Below are 18,199 nucleotides of genomic sequence, written 5' to 3'. Positions count from 1 at the left end.
TTTATTTTCCCCGATTTGAACAATAAAATGCTGATTTTCTCGAGTACCCCTAAACATTTTTTTAAAAGAAAAAAAGCACTGGTTCTAAATGTATGGTGTTGTGGATCTGCCCCCTGGGCTTTGAGATTTTGAAGGCAGGACATGTCCCCGCGCAGAATCAGCTATGCCGAGGATTCCTTTCTCCCAGGATGCTTCCTGTCTGGCATATCAAAGCGTCCACACTGCTGCAGTAAAATGTGCCAGGGCTTTTCTCCTCGAAATTATTCATTCCTTTAAAAAAGAAAAAGAAAAACCCTATCCATATTTGAGTTTTTTCTAATTCTTTTTTGGGTCCCCCCCCTCGCCGTCCCGTTAAAGATATGTGCTTCTCCTAAATTTAAGGTGGGTGGCCGTGTTTGTTATAGAAAAAACAAAAGAGGGTCGTCAAGCGTATATTCTCTTTGATGTAGTAGTGGGATCATCGCTACCAGAAAAGCCACAGAGGTTGAAAAATGCGTGGGTTTCAGATTTCTTAAGGGAAAATATTTTACATTAATGTTACTATCCTGAACATATCTACTCTGAAGTAAATGTTTCTGATTTTTGTAGAGTTTCCGTAACTTTCAAGTAAAAATGCTTAGGATTGCAGCTTTATTTTAATGCAAACAACAAAGCTGAAATGGATTGTTGCATACAGTAATAGATTTTCGACAGATCATTGCATTGCAACCAACAAGCAGTGATTCGGGCTAGTTCTGTTCTCTAAGTGCATTTAGCCTCGGAGCTAAATTTTAAGAACCTGAGTTTCAGCAAACCTTATGATGAACCTGTTAAAAAAAAATCAAAGTCTCTGTGAAAGATTGTGTTTCATAATTAGTCAATGCAGGTCTAAGAAGAGGCATTCTCCCACACCCCTAACCCAGTCATTTCTTTTTCTTTTTTGGCAATAGAAACTTGCTGTGTGTGTTTTGTTTTTTTTAACTTGGCTGCAGCCGCACAGTACATTTAAAGCGTATCTGCCCCCAAAGAATCCTGGGAACTGTAGTTTGTTAAAGCTGCTGGGAATTGTGCCAGAGTTGAAGAGCTTTCTCCCCTTATATTTTAAAAAAACATGTTTTATTGTTTTATTTTTAAAGTCTGTTAGGAAAAGGCGAGTGGAGTTACACCATAACATGAAATGAGTTATCTCATATAAGGCCTGTACAGCTCAGGACCAGGCAACCTGAGAGACGCCCTTATTATCCCTTATATACCTAGTAAGTCAATGAGGTCTGCAGCAGAGCTTCTGCAGGTTCCAAAGATGTCAGAAGTCTGTTCCACGGTAACTGGAAGCAGCAAATTGGGTGCAGCTGCCTCTGTTCTTCAGAATAGTATGAGATATGTCGGACACCTATTCTTTGCACTTCCCAGAAACAACTGAAGACCTTTTTGTCTGATGGGCTTTCCCAGCTAGATGAATGGGTCTCTGGCATGGGTGCCTGTTTTGTACTGTATTGTTTCTTAAATATATCTGTGGTGCTTTAAAACACTTTTTGCTGTTTTAATTGTACATCACCATGAGATGCTTGTGTACAGTATATGGTGATGACTAATAACAACAAGAAGAAGAAGAAGAAGAATATTAAATACATTTCGAGCACATTCAAAGCACATTCTCTCAAAGAATCCTGAGAACTGTAGTTTACCCCAAGCAGAGCTACAGTTCCCAGCACCCTTTAACTACAGTTCCCTGGATTCTTGGGGTGGGGGGAGCTTTGAATATACCTTAAAGGTACATTAAAGGTATATAGCTTAAGAATTAAATATGGGCCTCTGTTTCAATAGGAAATAGGTGTATGCGTATATATGTGTGAAAAACGTGTATTGCATGTGGGACTAGCCTTGCCCTCTCTGAAATGTGACCCCCAGCAGCTGTCCACTGTGGTAATATTGTCCTCCTGCTTTTGGTTAAGGAAGAACCTTAACACAAATACGTAGAGTTATATATTTCTTAATCAAAATTAAGAAAGCTTACTGTAAGAAACCCAGACTTCATGGAAACAAAACTGTTTGGAAAACAAAATTGGAACAGCTTCATCATGGTAACAGAACATTTAAAGTAAAATAAAATACATAGTTATGGTTTAGTTAAACATACGTTTATTGCTTTTTTGGCAGGTGTTTTTTCACATTATTGCTTCAAAGAATATTTGCTATAGAATTACACAACAACTTTTTTCATTTTCCTTCTCTACTCATTTAAGCATATTTTCAACCAAGGATCAACAGCTGTTCATCAAACTAGTAAAAGCTACATGAAATCTAGATATGGGGAGATAAGCAGATGGGAAGCAACTGTACATACAGCTAAAAGCATTCACTTTTCACCAGCATATATTACTGTAATTGCAACTATTTAAATCTATAATACCACCATTTTAGACAGTTGAAATCACTTTATGAAGTCTTACATACTGGTAGGTTAAATCTGCCTGCTTATTGTGCAGTAGCAATTGGTAGGCAATTTACATAAGTGGGAGCTGATTTTATGCATTTGATATACATGTTTGGATAACTGAATTCTACCTCCTTGATATTACTGTGATTTACATCAAATGGACAGAATCTTTATACCCATTCTTTTGACATACTTAGTACATGCTTCTAACTCATCTCCCTGCCCTCCTTTCCCCAAATAGCGTAGCTCAGAAATCTTGCTGGCTTTTTGCAGCAGTCCAGCCAACATTATACAGTACCACTCTTGAAGGCTTACAAACCTACCCCTTTGCTCTCTGGGTCTCCTACCCGAGCTGATGTTGCTGGTGTGGGCTTCTTTCTGCTGGCAAATAGGAGGCTTGTGTCTGTGGATGAAAAGGACAGGGCTGAACTTTGCACATTTCCCCTTTTGCTGCAGAAAGCAGGGAAATGCTTCAGGGCCTGCTGTCGGAATTGCTGATCCATAAAGACATAGATGATAGGGTTAACACAGCTGTTTACGAATGCCAGGCAAGCACTGATGGTCAGCCCCCACGTGAGAGCCATCATTGCTGAGCAGGGGGGATGGATGTCCTGGGCCATGGTGAAGACGAAGAATACCTTTAACACGTTGAAGGGCAGCCAAGAACAGATAAATGCTCCAACGATGGCAAAGATGATCTTGAGGGCATTGTTTCTCCTCTTGCCTAGGTGGACATGGCTCCGAAGCTTGGAGAAGATAGAGCAATAGCAGAACAAGATTACTCCCAAAGGCAGGAGGAAGGTCAAGATGAGCATAATCAAGCTGAAGGTGGGGGAGGGCTTGTCATGGCACAAAAACCTGTCATCCACCAGGTTCAACTTTCTGTAGAATAGAGATGGCATTCCCAACAGAAGGGAGAACACCCAGATGCAACCACAGCTCATAGCTATGCTCTTCTTGGTGCTGACGGTCCTGGAATCCCACTGCTTGGTCATCACGAGGAAGCGTTCCACACTCATGCCCATCAGGAACAAGATGCTAGAGCAACGGTTCACAGTGATGGCATAGCTACTGAACTTGCATAGCCCCTCGCCAAAGCACCAGTAACCAAGAGCTTTTGATACAGCCCAGAAAGGCAGAGTGCATACGAAGACCAGGTCAGCCACGGCCAGGTTGAGGACAAAGGTGTCCACGAGCCTCTTCCGGCCTTCCTTTCGTGCCATCAACAGGATCACAAAGAGGTTCCCAAAGAAACCAATGAGGAAAGTAATGTAGTAGACGGTGGGGATAAAAATATAGGCAAATGGTAGTTCTTGCAGGTGGCAAATGTCATAATTCGCCAGGTCACCATAATTGTCTATAGTGGATGACTCAAAATCGCCACTCCAGGTTTCAGTCATCGATGATCCAGTCACCATCTGAGCAGGTTCCATCTCTTGGCAAGGACCAACCAAAGAGTATTAAGTGCTGCTACTGCATAGGCTGGGCAAAGCACTTTGATCTGTATCAGGCTGGGTGTCTTTCTTTTTAAAAAAAAAATTGAGAAGTTGTTTTCTTGTTGCTTTTAACTTCCTTTTGTTTTCAAGAAGAGTTAAGGGTGGGGCCAAGCTAGAAGGTATCAGATCAGCCTAATTTTGGAAACCCAAGATTGCAAAAAGTGGGTATTGGCATTCCTGGGTGTGGCCAGGGGCACATATGCACTCAGTGGTGAGGTGGAGTGTGCCACGATGTGCAAACTCAATGACAACTGCTTTTTTCGTTGCAGAATTTTGATTTTGATTTTATTTTAGTGAGATGAATTACTGGCCATAAGCATGCATAAAACAGGCCTTTTAGATGGAGATGTTAGTATAATGGATTTGGATATATAGTTTTATATATGTTTTTTATTACTGTAAATAGCAAATTGTTTTCTGGATGCCTCATGTGAAGTGATTCTTAAACGAAATGATCAGCATATACAAAATTGTTTGTCTTCACACAGAGTATAATGTCAAGCTCTGCTCTTTAGCACTACTGTACTGCTTTATTTTTCAATAGGGTTTCCACCTGAGCTCTCAAAGCTATTAAATTGCTAGTGCAAAATTAGGCGCCAGGAAAAAACCCAAGCTTTTGGCTAATTAAACAATTGATGGCTTTTTAAAGTATGCAGGGGCGGGTTTATTCCTTTTCTTTGTTACTATGGTATGTGTTTTGTGCTTTTATATTGTCAACCGCCCTGTGATCCTCAGATGACAGGCAGTATAGAAATTTAATGAATAAAAAGAAGAAAATAAGTGTTGCCTGCAATCACCGGGAAAAAAATTATTTCCTAGACCTTATGTTTTCCCACAAATCCTTCATGCTTCCTCTCCTGCTTCCTGCTCATTATGTTGAAATAGGGCCCTGGACTTCTGTCCCCAAATCCTGCCTTGATGGCACCACTGGATGTGGGACACAGGTCTGAGGCTGACTATCCACTAGGAATAGGGACGCGGGTGGTGCTGTGGTCTAAACCACTGAGGCTCTTGGGCTTGCTGGTCGGAAGGCCAGTGGTTTGAATCCCTGCAACGGAGTGAGCTCCCGTTGTTCTGTCCCAGCTCCTGCCAACCTAGCAGTTTGAAAGCATGCCAGTGCAAGTAGATAAATAGGTACCGCTGCAGTGGGAAGGTAAACAGTGTTTCTGTGCACTCTGGTTTCTGTCACGGTGTTCCGTTGTGCCAGAAGCGGTTTAGTCCTCCTGGCCACATGACCCAGAAAGCTGTCTGTGGACAAACACCAGCTTGCTCGGCCTGAAAGCAAGATGAGCGCCACAACCCCATAGTCGCCTTTGACTGAACTTAACCGTCCAGGTGTCCTTTACCTTTTTTTTTACCTTTACCCACTAGGAACATCAGGTTTCCTCCCATAGTACTATGGGAGGGTTGAAAGAGCATCTTTAATGAACACAAATGTTCCTGAGAGGCTGGTTTGTTTTCCTTTTAAGGAAATCACCAAACAGTACCAGCTGCAGAATATACTTAAGATGAGGAAAGAAGCACTGGGCAAGGCAACATCGGCTCTTTGGCCTACATTCCTGCCCATTCAGATAACCACTGATGCCCACCGCTCATTATGGTTCTGTGGGGCTAAGGTTGGCTAACACATCTGCTCTGCTTCAGGACAGGCACTTCCTTTGGTTATTTCCACAACTAAAGCTGGGAAATCTCCCCCCCCCCAATGTGTGTGTGACCTCACTGTACATGATTTAAGTGTGGTATAGGTGTTCACTGTGCCTCCTATACATGAGCATACCCTTTGCCCCACCCCAGATATTGGATCCTTGGCTAGATGTTTTTTCTGAGCTCATCTAGAAGTATGGTGGTCATTTAGACATTGCCAAAGTGGATGAAATTTCACCCCCCCCCCAAAGGACAAAGATAGATTTGCATGTGCTAATTTGCATTCCCTTTTGGGAAGAACCTTAGCTTAGTGGTAGAGCATCTGCTTTGCATGCAAAAGGTCCAAGGTCCAATCCTTGACATCTCTCCAGGTAGGCCTGCTAAAGATTCCGTCGGAAATCTTGGAGAGTTGATGGCAGTAAATGTAGACAATACTGGATAGAGGGACTCATAGCCTGACTCAGCATAAACTCAGCATAAACGGCCTCGGTCCAGTATACCTGAAGGAGCGTCTCCACCCCCATCGTTCTGCCCGGACACTGAGGTCCAGTGCCGAGGGCCTTCTGGCGGTTCCCTCGCTGCAAGAAGCCATGTTACAGCGAACCAGACAGAGGGCCTTCTTGGTAGTGGCATCCGCCCTGTGGAACGCCCTCCCACCAGATGTCAGAAAGAAAAACAACTACCAGACTTTTAGAGGACATCTGAAGGCAGCCCTGTTTAGGGAAGCTTTTAATCTTTAAGAAATTAGTGTATTTTAATCTTTCTGTTGGAAGCCGCCCAGAGTGGCTGGGGAAACCCAGCCAGATGGGCGGGGTATAAATAATAATTTATTATTATAAATTATTATAAGGCAGCTTCCTATGTAAATATATAAATAATTCCTATCATTTAAATAGAAATACAATGCCCACCATAGTGAGGAAGGCTGTGGCCAGGTGGCCTGTGTGCGCCTGTTCAGTTTGCTGCCTGGGGGCTGTTGATGGGCAACTTCAACGCCCTCCTCTTTCTTCTTTCACTGCTTTGTCTTCAAACTGGAAATAAACAGTAAATTGCAAGAACTCGGGCCAGGAGGAAGACGAATTTCAAGTAAGTCTTCAAAAGGCTTTATTTATGTAATGATGAATTCAAATAGGAATCAATTCCAGTATGATAGTGAGGCCAATAAAAATAAATTCCAGTGAAAAAATCCCAGGACCAGGGCCCTGTTTCGACAATTCTTCATCAGCAATGTTTTAATGGTCATAGTGTACCAAGTATGCTTGCCTCTTCAAACTGGGCTTGGACTGGCCAGCCCATCCAACAGTGGATGCCTTCAAAGAGAGGAGTGTGAAAAGGTGCATGGGCAGCCTGTCTCGAAGAGAGATCTACAGGTGAAACTCGGAAAATTAGAATATCGTCGAAAAGTGCATTTATTTCAGCAATGCAACTTTTCTATTTTTTATTTTACTTTTAATTTTTACAAATGCTTTCTTTTGAAAATTCCACAGTAATAAAACAAATAGTTACAACAATACAAAAATAAACATCGCTATTACATTTCATTAATTACATCCCATTTATAATTGACCCGCCTAACGACAAATCATTACAACAAATAAAGGCTTGACATGTCTTGCTTTGCATGTCATGCATCTATCTCATATATTGGTTTCACCTTTTAAGTTGCATTACTGAAATAAATGCACTTTTCGACGATATTCCAATTTTCCGAGTTTCACCTGTATATAAATGATGAATAATAAGGAGAGCAATAAGTGTAACGTATGCTGAAACCAACTGATGGCAGCATCTCCAGATGAACAAGTCAAATAGCATCATGAACTGTAACTCACCTCCTGCTAGCAATTTCGTTGTGGTTCTTACCAGTACTTCCAGATAAGATAAACAACCAGTCCTGCCTCCACACCTGCATTTTTTATTCTTTGCCAGGCTAAGCTTGCATTTCTAACTCTTTGTCAGGCTAAGGAAGCTTCCCAACCCTTTCCCACCATCTCAAACCATCCCAAGTTCATCCGCCTGCTATTTGTGCCTCTACTTGAGTATCTCACCATCCTTAATGCTTTTCTCCTGGATGGTGACCTGTGAGACACTTGAAATAGTTTCCTTAATTCCATAGGTAGGAAATTGAGGCCAGCAGAAAACACTATCTGGCATGTATATTAGATCCATGAGCCTAATACAGTTGCAAACATACATCTCCCCACCAGACCATTCACATTTCTCCATGCCAAAGTTAGCTTTAATGGTGGGTTATATCTCAATCTAAGCATAGAAAATTTGACACTGGAGCTAGCAGGTAAGAGCATTAGCAACTTTTTTACAAAGAGAAAAGAGAGGCCTGGATCAGGTGGGAGCCTAGTAAGGCTTGGAATGCAAAACAAACAAACAAACAAACAAACAAATGAAAAGAAGAGTACAGGTATTTTCTTTGTAATGATGCATTACTGAACAGCAAACTAAAAAACTAAAAAGGCAGCCATGCCAAGTCACAGCCTCCTCTGCCGATTCCAATCTGCCCTTTCATCCCCATGTTTCCTTAACTGTCATGGCTGAATGACAGCCAGCCTCCACCCAAAGCCACCACGGGGCTAGTCCTTGCTTCCGACTTTCTCCTGCTGCCCAGTGCCTGAGGTTAAGCTGAGCAGGGGCTCTGCAGGCCAGCAAGGGGAGGCTGTGGTGCATCTTAGGATTCCTCCGTGTGATCTTCCATCAAGGAGCCATTTGGATAGAAACTGCACTTGCGGTCACCTGGCTCTCATGTCTGCCTGATGTCCGTTTCTGTCGACAGCTTTATCTTCCTCAGGCTCTCTTTGACGAGGATGAACTCAGGCCGGCCATCTTGCTCGCCCTTCAAGACCAGCTCTCTTTCATACTGTAAAAGAGGAAATGTTCAACATATTTTCATTGGTTCTAGCCAGAGGGACAATTCTGCACAAACATGAGGCTGCAGCCTATTGCAAAACCAAACACCCCTACTGTTTGATTAAATGAAAGTCGTATACTCACTCCTGAGCTTCATTGACACTGGATTTAGCAACAATTCTGATAGGACTGAAAATGCTTGAAAGGCATTGCTCCCCATGGTTTACACACACACACACACACACACACACACACACACACACACACACTGCTTTTGTCCCATTGTCACTTTTTTTTTGCATTTTCAAAAACAGAGAGCATATTTAACTCCCTCCCCCCCCCCTGTCCCACTTACAACGTTGTACCAAATACAGCATGTGCAGTATAAATATACCATATGACTTCCCTTCCACCCTTTTCCTGGTTCCTTTGCTTTTCTACTACTCCGCTTAATCCGCATCTTTTTAATCATCCAATTTGTTATCTATTAAATACTCTATTTCAACTCTGCTGGATTTACTCGAGACCTGCTAAGCTATGTTTTTGCTTCTACTGGTTCTTAAAATAGTCAGTAAACATTGTCCATTCCTCCTTGTATTCATTATCTTCGTTTTTTCTTATCCTGGTCCTCAGACCAGCCAGTTCACAGCATATTTGAATGTTTTAACTGCCTTTCTTCCTTAGCGGGTACTATACTTGCTCTCCACCTTTGTGTCCCATTGTCACTTCTGATTAAAACTGATTTGGTGTGTTTTTGAAACAGTAAAAACACAGCAATATCTGCTTACCAGAAGGGAAGAGGTGTTTGGAGGACAGGGTCTGCGTAATATCAAAACTGTGTGTGTGCGTTTGGGCCTGGAAGGAGAACTGGCTATCTTTACCTCTCCAGATGAATGATGGAGAAGGAACTGAGAGAGGAGGTGCTGGTCACACCTGAGGGGAAGGCTGGCACAAGGGAGAAGGGTACAATACAATGTAGACACTACACCCCCTAACAATCCTGGGAACTGTAGTTTAAGGGTGCTGGGAATTGTAGCTCTGTGAGGGGTAAAGTGGATTCTTTGTGATTAGATGCTGTTTTTGCTAGGAAGACAAATGAGCCTTGCTGAGCTGGGTGTGTGTTAGGGATTAATAATATGGACTGATCACAGCAGGATGAAGGAGGTTATAAGACAAACGTGATGTTGTGGTACATCCAGAAAAGCTAACTGGGGAACAGATGCTAAAGACCTGGTCAAGCTTCTGCTGTCGTTTTCTCAGCTCTTCTTCCAGATCTGTCAAGGGCTTTTGGGTTTCTTCCTGCTGCTTCAGCTGCTTGATTCTTCTGGCTTCTAGAACTCTCTGAAGCTCAGGCTTGTGTTCTGGAAGGATCCCCCTACAGAAAGGACAACACAGCACGAAAGCAGACGTTTGTGGGCCTTTCTTCCCTTCCACAATGTCTGTTATTCCACTCCCCTCTCCTTTCACCACATTTCATGATAACCCAGGGTTCTCCTGACAAAATAAATCAACTATATTATGTATGGGCACATGCTTAGCTTATCAGACCTATGAAGAGCTAAATATGGGCTCTGTAAGAATTGGACTGTTATTTTCCAAGCCCTCCTCCTCCAGTGCCCAGTCAAGTTGATTGGGAGTCCCAAGGTGGTTTCTCTCCTGTATATTGGGCAAAACCCCCTTTCTTATTTAGCTCAGTGGGCATCCCGAGTTGCCATACTGGATGCTAGGTTTAGGTGCTTTTGAGAGATATCTCATGGGCCCACACCCAACAGAGATTGTGCTACTTATTTTATTTATACTTGGTGTCTTGTGTCTTGGTTTGTTGGTCCCTGCAGGATCCTTTCCCCTGATTTTGCAGGTAGAACAGGAGGGCCAACTCCCTTGAAGAACTGTGTACATTCCATCTGTTTAAAGCACCCCTCCAAAAGAATAATAGGAGCTGTACTTTACCCATCACAGATCTGCACTTCCCAGCACTCTTAAACTACAGCTCCCAGGATTCTTTGGGGGAAGTCACATGCCTTAAATGTGCTTTAAACACAGGGCTGGCCACCCATGAGACAAGGTGAGGCCACCACCTTGGGCAGCAGGATCCAAAAGGACAGCCGATTGGGCATCCAAGGAATGGCTGCTAGATCTGCCTCCTCCTCGGCAAATAGGAGGCATTACTGGCCTCCATCCACCTCTAGGGAGGAAATGGCGGGGGCTGTCCTCTTAGGGTTGCCAGATTTTGAAGAGCAAAAAAGAAGACACATTTGCAGACTTCTACTTATAACTATAGGGACGCGGGTGGCGCTGTGGTCTAAACCACAGACCCTAGGGCTTGCCGATCGGAAGGTTAGCAGTTCGAATCCCCGCGACGGGGTGAGCTCCCGTTGTTAGGTCCCAGCTCCTGCCAACCTAGCAGTTTGAAAGCACGTCAAAGTGCAAGTAGATAAATAGGTACCGCTCCGGCGGGAAAGTAAACGGTGTTTCCGTGCACTGGTCTGGTTCACCAGAAGCGGCTTAGTCATGCTGGCCACTTGACCCGGAAGCTGTCTGTGGACAAATGCCGGCTCCCTCGGCTTATAGGGTGAGATGAGCGTGCAACCTCAGAGTCTTCCGCGACTGAACCTAACAGTCAGGGGTACCTTTATTTTTACCTTTACTTATAACTATGGATTGCTATGACGACTCTACCCATGAAAAAGAGGACACGTCCTGGCAACCCTCTGGGATCTCCTGGGTTCTGCACCACCCTGGTATGATTCAGAGCAGCCCCTGCCCTCTGACAGCCTTTAATTCTCACGTCAACAGTCATGTAAGATTGATTTGATTCCCCGCCTTGTTCCCAATGCAGATCTTCACTCAACTCTTCTTCCTTGGCCAGGGTAGCACCATTTTCTGGTTCACCTCAGGTGCCAATGTATGGTTTAAAGGCATTGTATGTTCTCTGTTCATAGCTTCAGTGCCTAAACTACTGCAATTCCTGGATTAAAGACACTCACCTCCTTTGAGTGAAAATCAGTTCCCGGTGCAACTCCCGATGGTACTTGGACTCCCTCACTGGGTTTGGCAGTTTCTTAGGCTCAATGAGGCTCCTGTGGCTTTCAGATGCCTGGTAGGTGCCATGCTCAAAGCTTCTGCTGTCTCCTTCTGGAACATAACGGCATGACAACAGTTTTGAAGCCTTCAGAAAATTCATTACACATTTTCCTCTCTGCTTTCATACTGTAAGGTGGCTACAAAGCTGCTCAGCATCAGTTTGTTGAAAGTATTTTTAACCTGCTCTTCATTAAGGATTCCAGAGTGGTGTAAAGTAGGACCTGATGTCAACAGCACTGTCCCCATGAAGAGTAATTCTCTCTTCCCTTCTGAATCCCAGGCCTCACCCACTCAAGATGGGGGAGTCTGACCCCCAGGGTCATAACACCCTGAAGCTGCTCCCTCTCTGGTCTGTGGGTGGGGCTAGGTTGGTCTTCCCATTGCTACAATGTTTTCTTGAACCATGTTGTCCCCTAACTATTCCAGTCGTGAGCTGTGGAAAGATCTCTAAATGTTAATGAAATGGCTTGGATAGGCGTATCATAGTGATAGATCAGGGGTCAGCAACCTTCTTCAGCCATGGGCAGGTCCACCATCCCTCAGACCATGTGGTGGGCCGGAGTTTATTTTTTGGGGGGGGGGGGCGGGGAATTGAACAAATTCCTATGCCCCACAAATAACCCAGAGATGCATTTTAAGTAAAAGCACACATTCTACTCATGTAAAAACATGCTGATTCCCGGACCGTCCGTGGGCCAGATTGAGAAGACCCCTGGCCTTAGGTTGCCTACCCCTAGTGTAGATCTTCCTCAATAACTGGGGTTTACTGAATGACTTGGTTGAGAACAAGGCAATTCACATGCAGTTGAAGTGTGGGCTTGAATGCACTTCCATTTCTGGGATCCTTTAAGACAGGGTTGGCATTGTAATGCAAATGACACATCAGGTCAGTCACAGATGGTCCATCAAGACTTCTGTTATGTTAAGTCTTGCACAGATTCTTATTATTATACAAATGCACCCCCATGTGGCAAAACCAGAAATTCCACCACTGAACGTCTCATTACGTGAGTATTGCTACCTCTTTTTTCACCACTCCGGGGCGCATTTATACCATTATTTAACCATGAAAACCTTGATAAACTGTTTATAACTCTATTAAAAAATGACCACGTGAATGACATTTAGAATACGGATTTTTATGTGGGTTTTAAAAAAAGTTTCACAAGGTGATGGAAAAGCTAGACAGAATGGGCTTATGAATGAACACGTGCAATACTGGCAAGGACTTGGGAGAGAATCATCCAGTATTCCCTACCTCTAACAAGGCAGTTTTCCCCCACCAGCACAGAGCTTTCAGCAACAAGAAGCTAAATAAAGGTGCACTCTTATTTGGATCATATGCAAAACCCTTTAGACCCCAAAAGAGTACTTGGGACAAGTTCCAATAGTCACAGGCTGAATAGATGCCATCCTTCTATGCATAATACAACAGACTTTTGCTGCTATGGCCAATTAATGCATTAAATGAGTAAGAGGAACACAACCCCCACTTTTCCATCCCTCTAAAGGTGAGTCCCCGAGGTCGCAATGCTTGCATAGTTTCTCCCCATTTTTATAACCACTTCCCCTGCACTGCACTGCACTGCCCACTTTTATATTTGGCCACACCCACCACTGGCATGCACTCCCCACATAAAAGAAGGTAGCCTTGGTTTGAAGAGGGTACTCCCACCCTGCTGTAAAATACTCTTACCTGGGTTCAGACTGCTCTTCTGAGTTCTGTATTCACCCTGGAACAGAAAAGGCAGCATTTCAAAAAACAATGGATCGACAAATGCTTGCACTTCTGCTTTCACCACACTTGCGTCCCAGGGGTATAGTGCTCACCCTGGTTCGGTTTCCTTTGAAAGGAAATCATGGGAGGCTTATGGCATTTTGTAATATTGCAGTTTGTTTACAAATATACAAGTGGAGGCGAACAGCTGAAACACTCCAGCAGCACACTCCACTGCCTGATGCTCGATCTCCAGCTCTTTCACTGGCCAATGCATGAAGGTTTTATACCAAAGTCTCTGTGAAAAATAAGTCTCTTTGCCAATGTTACTAAAGTGTTATGAAATTAGCAGGTGAAAGGAGCCAGACAGAATAAAACGCAGACCATATTTTGGCCAGTCACTATAATATACCCTCTAGCTCAGGCATCCCCAAACTTCGGCCCTCCAGATGTTTTGGACTACAATTCCTATCTTCCCCGACCACTGGTCCTGTTAGCTAGGGATCATGGGAGTTGTAGGCCAAAACATCTGGAGGGCCGCAGTTTGGGGATGCCTGCTCTAGCAGAACCCAAAATCATTAGAATAACTCTCGTAATCACCTGCCTGCCTTCTATTGGAAAGGAGTCCAGATACTACAGTTCGCTTCTGGCTCTGGAATACCCAGATGCTGCCCACAGACCTTCCTTCCTTTGCAAATCAAGCTTTTCCACCATCCACAGTGCTAATAGGCTGCCTTACGTCTGATGCCTGTGCATTTTCCTAACTCCATGTTATTTTCTGCACGACATTCATTTGCCCAACTCTTATATTTTGCCCTGATCATTCACACAGGATCATCTCAACCCGATGAAGCTATTCTGGATCCCTCGGTCTCTCTGTGCAGCTTTGAAAGATTAGGTTTTCCATCTCCAATGAGATTTCCCTTTTAAGCCACTGCTGATTAGCCTGTCATCTGTCAGGCTCAGGTTTGTGGCCGCCTCATCCAAAGTAAACAATGCAAGACTATTATAATGGCATAGGTGCCAGCAGGCCTACCCTGCCTATTCCCAGACATTTAGGGAAGTTTTTAATGTTTGATGCTGTACTGTTTTTAATATTCGGTTGGAAGCTGCCCAGAGTGGCTGGGGAAACCCAGCCAGATGGGCGGGGTATAAATAATAAATTATTATTATTATTATTATTATTATTATTATTATTATTATTATTATTATAATGGACACCGAGGAGAGACTAGGGGGGCAGATTATACAAGAGTGTACTGAGCTTCTGCACAGGCATCCTCATTACTTTCCCCCTGCATGGTCTTACAGAGGAGCAAATGAGTGCTGCTGTTAATCTACCTGCACATAGACTTTCAGCAGGTCAGACAAACCCAACATCTATTTCTTCTACATCCTAATCATATGGAATTGAGGGCAAAGCAGAGCATCCCTAGCACATATCCAGGGCCCGTCCAATACATTTTGCTGCCTGAGGCAAAGGATATGATAACACACAATCTCCCCACCACATATTCCACCATACAGAAGCTGACCAGAGAGTCTTCAACACTTGTGGAGAGGCAGTGTCCACCACTGAAACTGAGGGCAACAGGCTAGCTTAGAGCAGGCGTCCCCAAACTGTGGCCCTCCAGATGTTTTGGCCTACAACTCCCATGATCTCTAGCTAACAGGACCAGTGGTCAGGGATTATGGGAATTGTAGTCCAAAACACCTGGAGGGCCGAAGTTTGGGGATGCCTGGCTTAGAGCATGCTCTGTCCTCAAAAACCTTGCTGCTGCCTGTTCAGTCACTGCCCTGTCTGGTACCCATTTGCTGGCTGCTCAGACAAAGGATGCCTCCCTCAGCATCAGTCATGTGTGCCAAGAAATGCATTTACATACATAGGGCCTACTGGGCTGTGTAGCCTGGGCTGGCTCCCTCTCTTCCTGCTTGCTAGGTCAAGGATCTGCACTGGGAGATCACTAGGTGAGACCACTGGCCGCTGCCAGGGTGTCAGTTCAGGAGGATGGGAGAAATGGAACAACGGGGGCATGGCAGTTGCATTCACTACCTGAGACAGCTGCTTCCCTCCACCTAATCATAGGGTTGGCCCTGCCTGATCCTTACAGGTTTAAATCTCCAAAGACAAACAACACATTTGCTGGAGGAATGCACTGCAGCAGCAACAGATTGAATGCATCCTTCAGGGGAAAGACAAACATTCCTGTTAGGGATTTCTTAGATGCCAAGTTTCAGCAGTTATGCTTAAAGAGTGGTATGTGCTGCTCCCCTTCATCTGATGTGGCTCTTTCCCTGGAAAACTAGCTCAGCTGCTTTAAAGTTGTCCTCAAAACCATCATCTCCATGCCTATGAAGTTCAGGAACATAAATGCAGCTTCATCAGTATTCCTTCTGCCTTTAGACCCAATCTCTCCCCTTTTATTAGATTTGAAATGTTGATCAGTGGTCCTTTGCTCTGTGCTCATCCATACTGTTGTTTAATGTGGATACTAAGCTTCCCGTGCCCTCATTAATTCTCCATTGTCCATATGACGTTCTCCTTCCCACACTTTCCCCTCCCTTGATCTGGATTTTCTCACACCCTCTCCTTTTCAGGGCATCCCTATGAGCAAAACCAGGTTGAGGGAGGGGAACATGTGGGAAGGCAGTGATATGGAGATCATCACATGGATGGTGGAGAATTCATGGAGGTACAGGAAACTTACTACCCACATTAAGCAACAGTTTGAGCGAGCCCTAAGAAAGACAAACTTCAGCTGAAGTGTGAACAAACTATCTCTAAAAGTAGCCTTTCTGGCAGATCTACCTCATCTCTTTCAATTAGGATTTTGGTTAGGTGGCTATGGAGAGGAAAGGGGATAGGTTCAGTGGATCAACGTAAGAGTGAAAATGATGACTACACATAGAAGCAGGATTAAGTATAATCTAGGAGTTTATCCCTGCAGGAGGCTGTTTTACGGGGGCAAGAGCTGTTTCTTTCACCTGTATGTAACAGGACAGGTCTGAGACAATTACTTTTTGCACCATTACAGCCCTGTGTTGAAGAGAGGTCACTGTCACCAGAGGATTAACACAAAGCATTTGTATGACACTATGTCCATCTGCACTGTCGCTGAACAACAGTTCCCATTTTTTGCACTTCTGAGAAATATGACAGCACCATTTTCTAGTGTGTGAGATACCACATCCTCTACATGGTCCAGATGTAATGGAGGGTTTAGTCTTCCTGCGAGTGGCATAACAATTGAACAATACGTCTATTCCCTATCTTGGCTTTTTAGGAAATGTAAGAGAAATGTATGGTTCAGTGCTAGAGGAGGGTAAAGGTAAAGGACCCCTAGACGGTTAAGTCCAGTCAAAGGCGACTATGGGGTGCGGGAGATACAGGAGACAGAGGAGGAGAGGAAATATAAAGAGAAATTGCTTCTGAGGCAGAAGCAGCCTTGTTGGTGCTCACATTTTTTATTTAAAAAATGCCTTTGCTCCCATCACTGTAGGACACCAGTGAGGGGAGTACTTAGCCCCTAATGAAGTTCTAATAGTGAAATGGTGCAGCTATAGGGAGTACAGACTGCCCTGTACCCCATACGGTGCCTGTTCCATCCCCATTGGTCAAGGAAGATTCAATGTCCAGGCTGGGTGGCTGCTATTCATGGAATAGAAGGGATGACATCTTGTCCTTCGCTTCAGGAAGCAAAATGGGCCAGCCCTGAGGTCTAATATATATATTGTTCATTTCAGATCTAAATTATTATACTTAATTAATCATTCATGCTATACAAAGCCCATCCACTCATCAGTTTAGAAGCAGTCAAGATGAAACGATTAAGCCCAAATAAAAAGGTCATATAGTATTTCCAAGAAAAGCTCAGGGTTAAGCTTCCAAGAGTCCCCAGCAGAATATTCCACAGTTGTCAGCCATCAGAAACACCTCTGCCTCTCGAGAGATTGCTTTATCGATTGCAGTCTTGCCATGCTTCTGTTGTCATATAGACTTAGTTCAAAGACTGTATACGCAACAGAATGTGACCGACTGATCAAAAAGATCTCATCATGATGTCAGGGGGGCAGCCTCCGAGATATGACAAACACCTGTTTCATCCCCTTTATCAGACCATCAACAAGAAAGCTACTCACCCGTTTTGACTGGGAGGCCCCCATGGCGCTGACTGAAGGAAGCTTTTCCCTCCTCACTTTCCTTTCCTTTAAAGCTGTGGAATGTTGTCTCTGAAGTACTTACTGTGCCAGAACAGTTTAGCACTGGGCTTCACTTTCTTCTAGAAAAACACCTGTGAACCAAGTCCTCCTGTTGATTTTCTTGGCAGTGGAGACGGTAATGTGATTGTGGATGGGCCCTGCTTCTTTTAGCAGGCTCTTCACAAAACCCATTAAAGCCCTTAGACTAATCCCTGGGTGTGTTGTTGGATGTAAAAAATAAAGGGGGGGGAACAGGTGTCATGTGACATGTTCCTTTAAGAACCTTTGGCTGATTAAGCAGAGGATGTCATTTTCCAAGTCTGGAGCACTGAAACATTTCTTAAGGTATCAACAAGGTTCAGCAGAAAATGGATTACCGGTACAGTACTTGATTATGCACCCTTTAGATGATTACAAATCAGATAAAGTTGTTTGGGCTAACATCTTAACAGAGCAATCCTAAACACCAATTACGTTGCCGGGTCTGGGGATTTGCTATCACTGCTATAGCTCAGCTGAGAAAGGGGAGTACACATGGGTAGAAAATACCAAATTGGTGGGAACATGGCAGACATCCCCATAGCATCTCTAGAAGCTTCACCAGTGCTGCTGCCAATGCCCACCTGCTGCCCCCATACAGCGGTAGCCAGTTAACTCACTGCGGTTGTGACCCCGGTGCAGGAAATTTTTGTTCATGCCATTTATGAAGATTACATTTTGTTACACTGCATTTTGTGATTCTGTACCAGTGTATGAAAAATTGTCATTCCTAAACGAATC

At 44.0% G+C, this 18,199-nt stretch overlaps 2 protein-coding genes across 2 annotated transcripts; both read right to left on the bottom strand.

Annotated features, from left to right (window-relative positions):
• Nucleotides 1-2,727: 2,727 nt before the first annotated feature.
• Nucleotides 2,728-3,849, bottom strand: GPR25 (G protein-coupled receptor 25). Its single transcript, XM_035121611.2, has one exon. It carries the CDS (start codon nt 3,847-3,849, stop codon nt 2,728-2,730), a length of 1,122 nt encoding a protein of 373 aa, XP_034977502.1.
• Nucleotides 3,850-8,311: 4,462 nt separating this feature from the next.
• LOC118089391 (protein FAM107B-like) lies at nt 8,312-17,644 on the bottom strand. Its single transcript, XM_060277476.1, has 5 exons — nt 17,360-17,644; nt 13,199-13,235; nt 11,406-11,553; nt 9,628-9,793; nt 8,312-8,428 (listed from the first exon to the last, which is right to left on the bottom strand). The coding sequence occupies exons 1-5, from the start codon at nt 17,381-17,383 to the stop codon at nt 8,312-8,314; spliced, it is 492 nt and encodes a 163-aa protein (XP_060133459.1). The 5' UTR covers nt 17,384-17,644.
• Nucleotides 17,645-18,199: the final 555 nt, after the last annotated feature.

Source organism: Zootoca vivipara, chromosome 7 (assembly GCF_963506605.1).
Source record: "Zootoca vivipara chromosome 7, rZooViv1.1, whole genome shotgun sequence".
Classification (NCBI taxonomy): domain Eukaryota; kingdom Metazoa; phylum Chordata; class Lepidosauria; order Squamata; family Lacertidae; genus Zootoca; species Zootoca vivipara.
This window is presented reverse-complemented; position numbering and strand designations above follow the sequence as displayed.

Bases quoted from the DNA above. Each gene is read 5' to 3' on its own strand.
- GPR25 (XM_035121611.2), bottom strand. From the start codon at position 3,849: ATGGAACCTGCTCAGATGGTGACTGGATCATCGATGACTGAAACCTGG.
- LOC118089391 (XM_060277476.1), bottom strand. From the start codon at position 17,383: ATGGGGGCCTCCCAGTCAAAACGG. The intron at 11,554-13,198 runs GTAAGAGTATTT...GTTATGTTCCAG, and splicing joins GAAGAGCAGTCTGAACCCAG to AAGGAGACAGCAGAAGCTTT. The intron at 9,794-11,405 runs GTGAGTGTCTTT...TCCTTTCTGTAG, and splicing joins CTGATTTTCACTCAAAGGAG to GGGGATCCTTCCAGAACACA.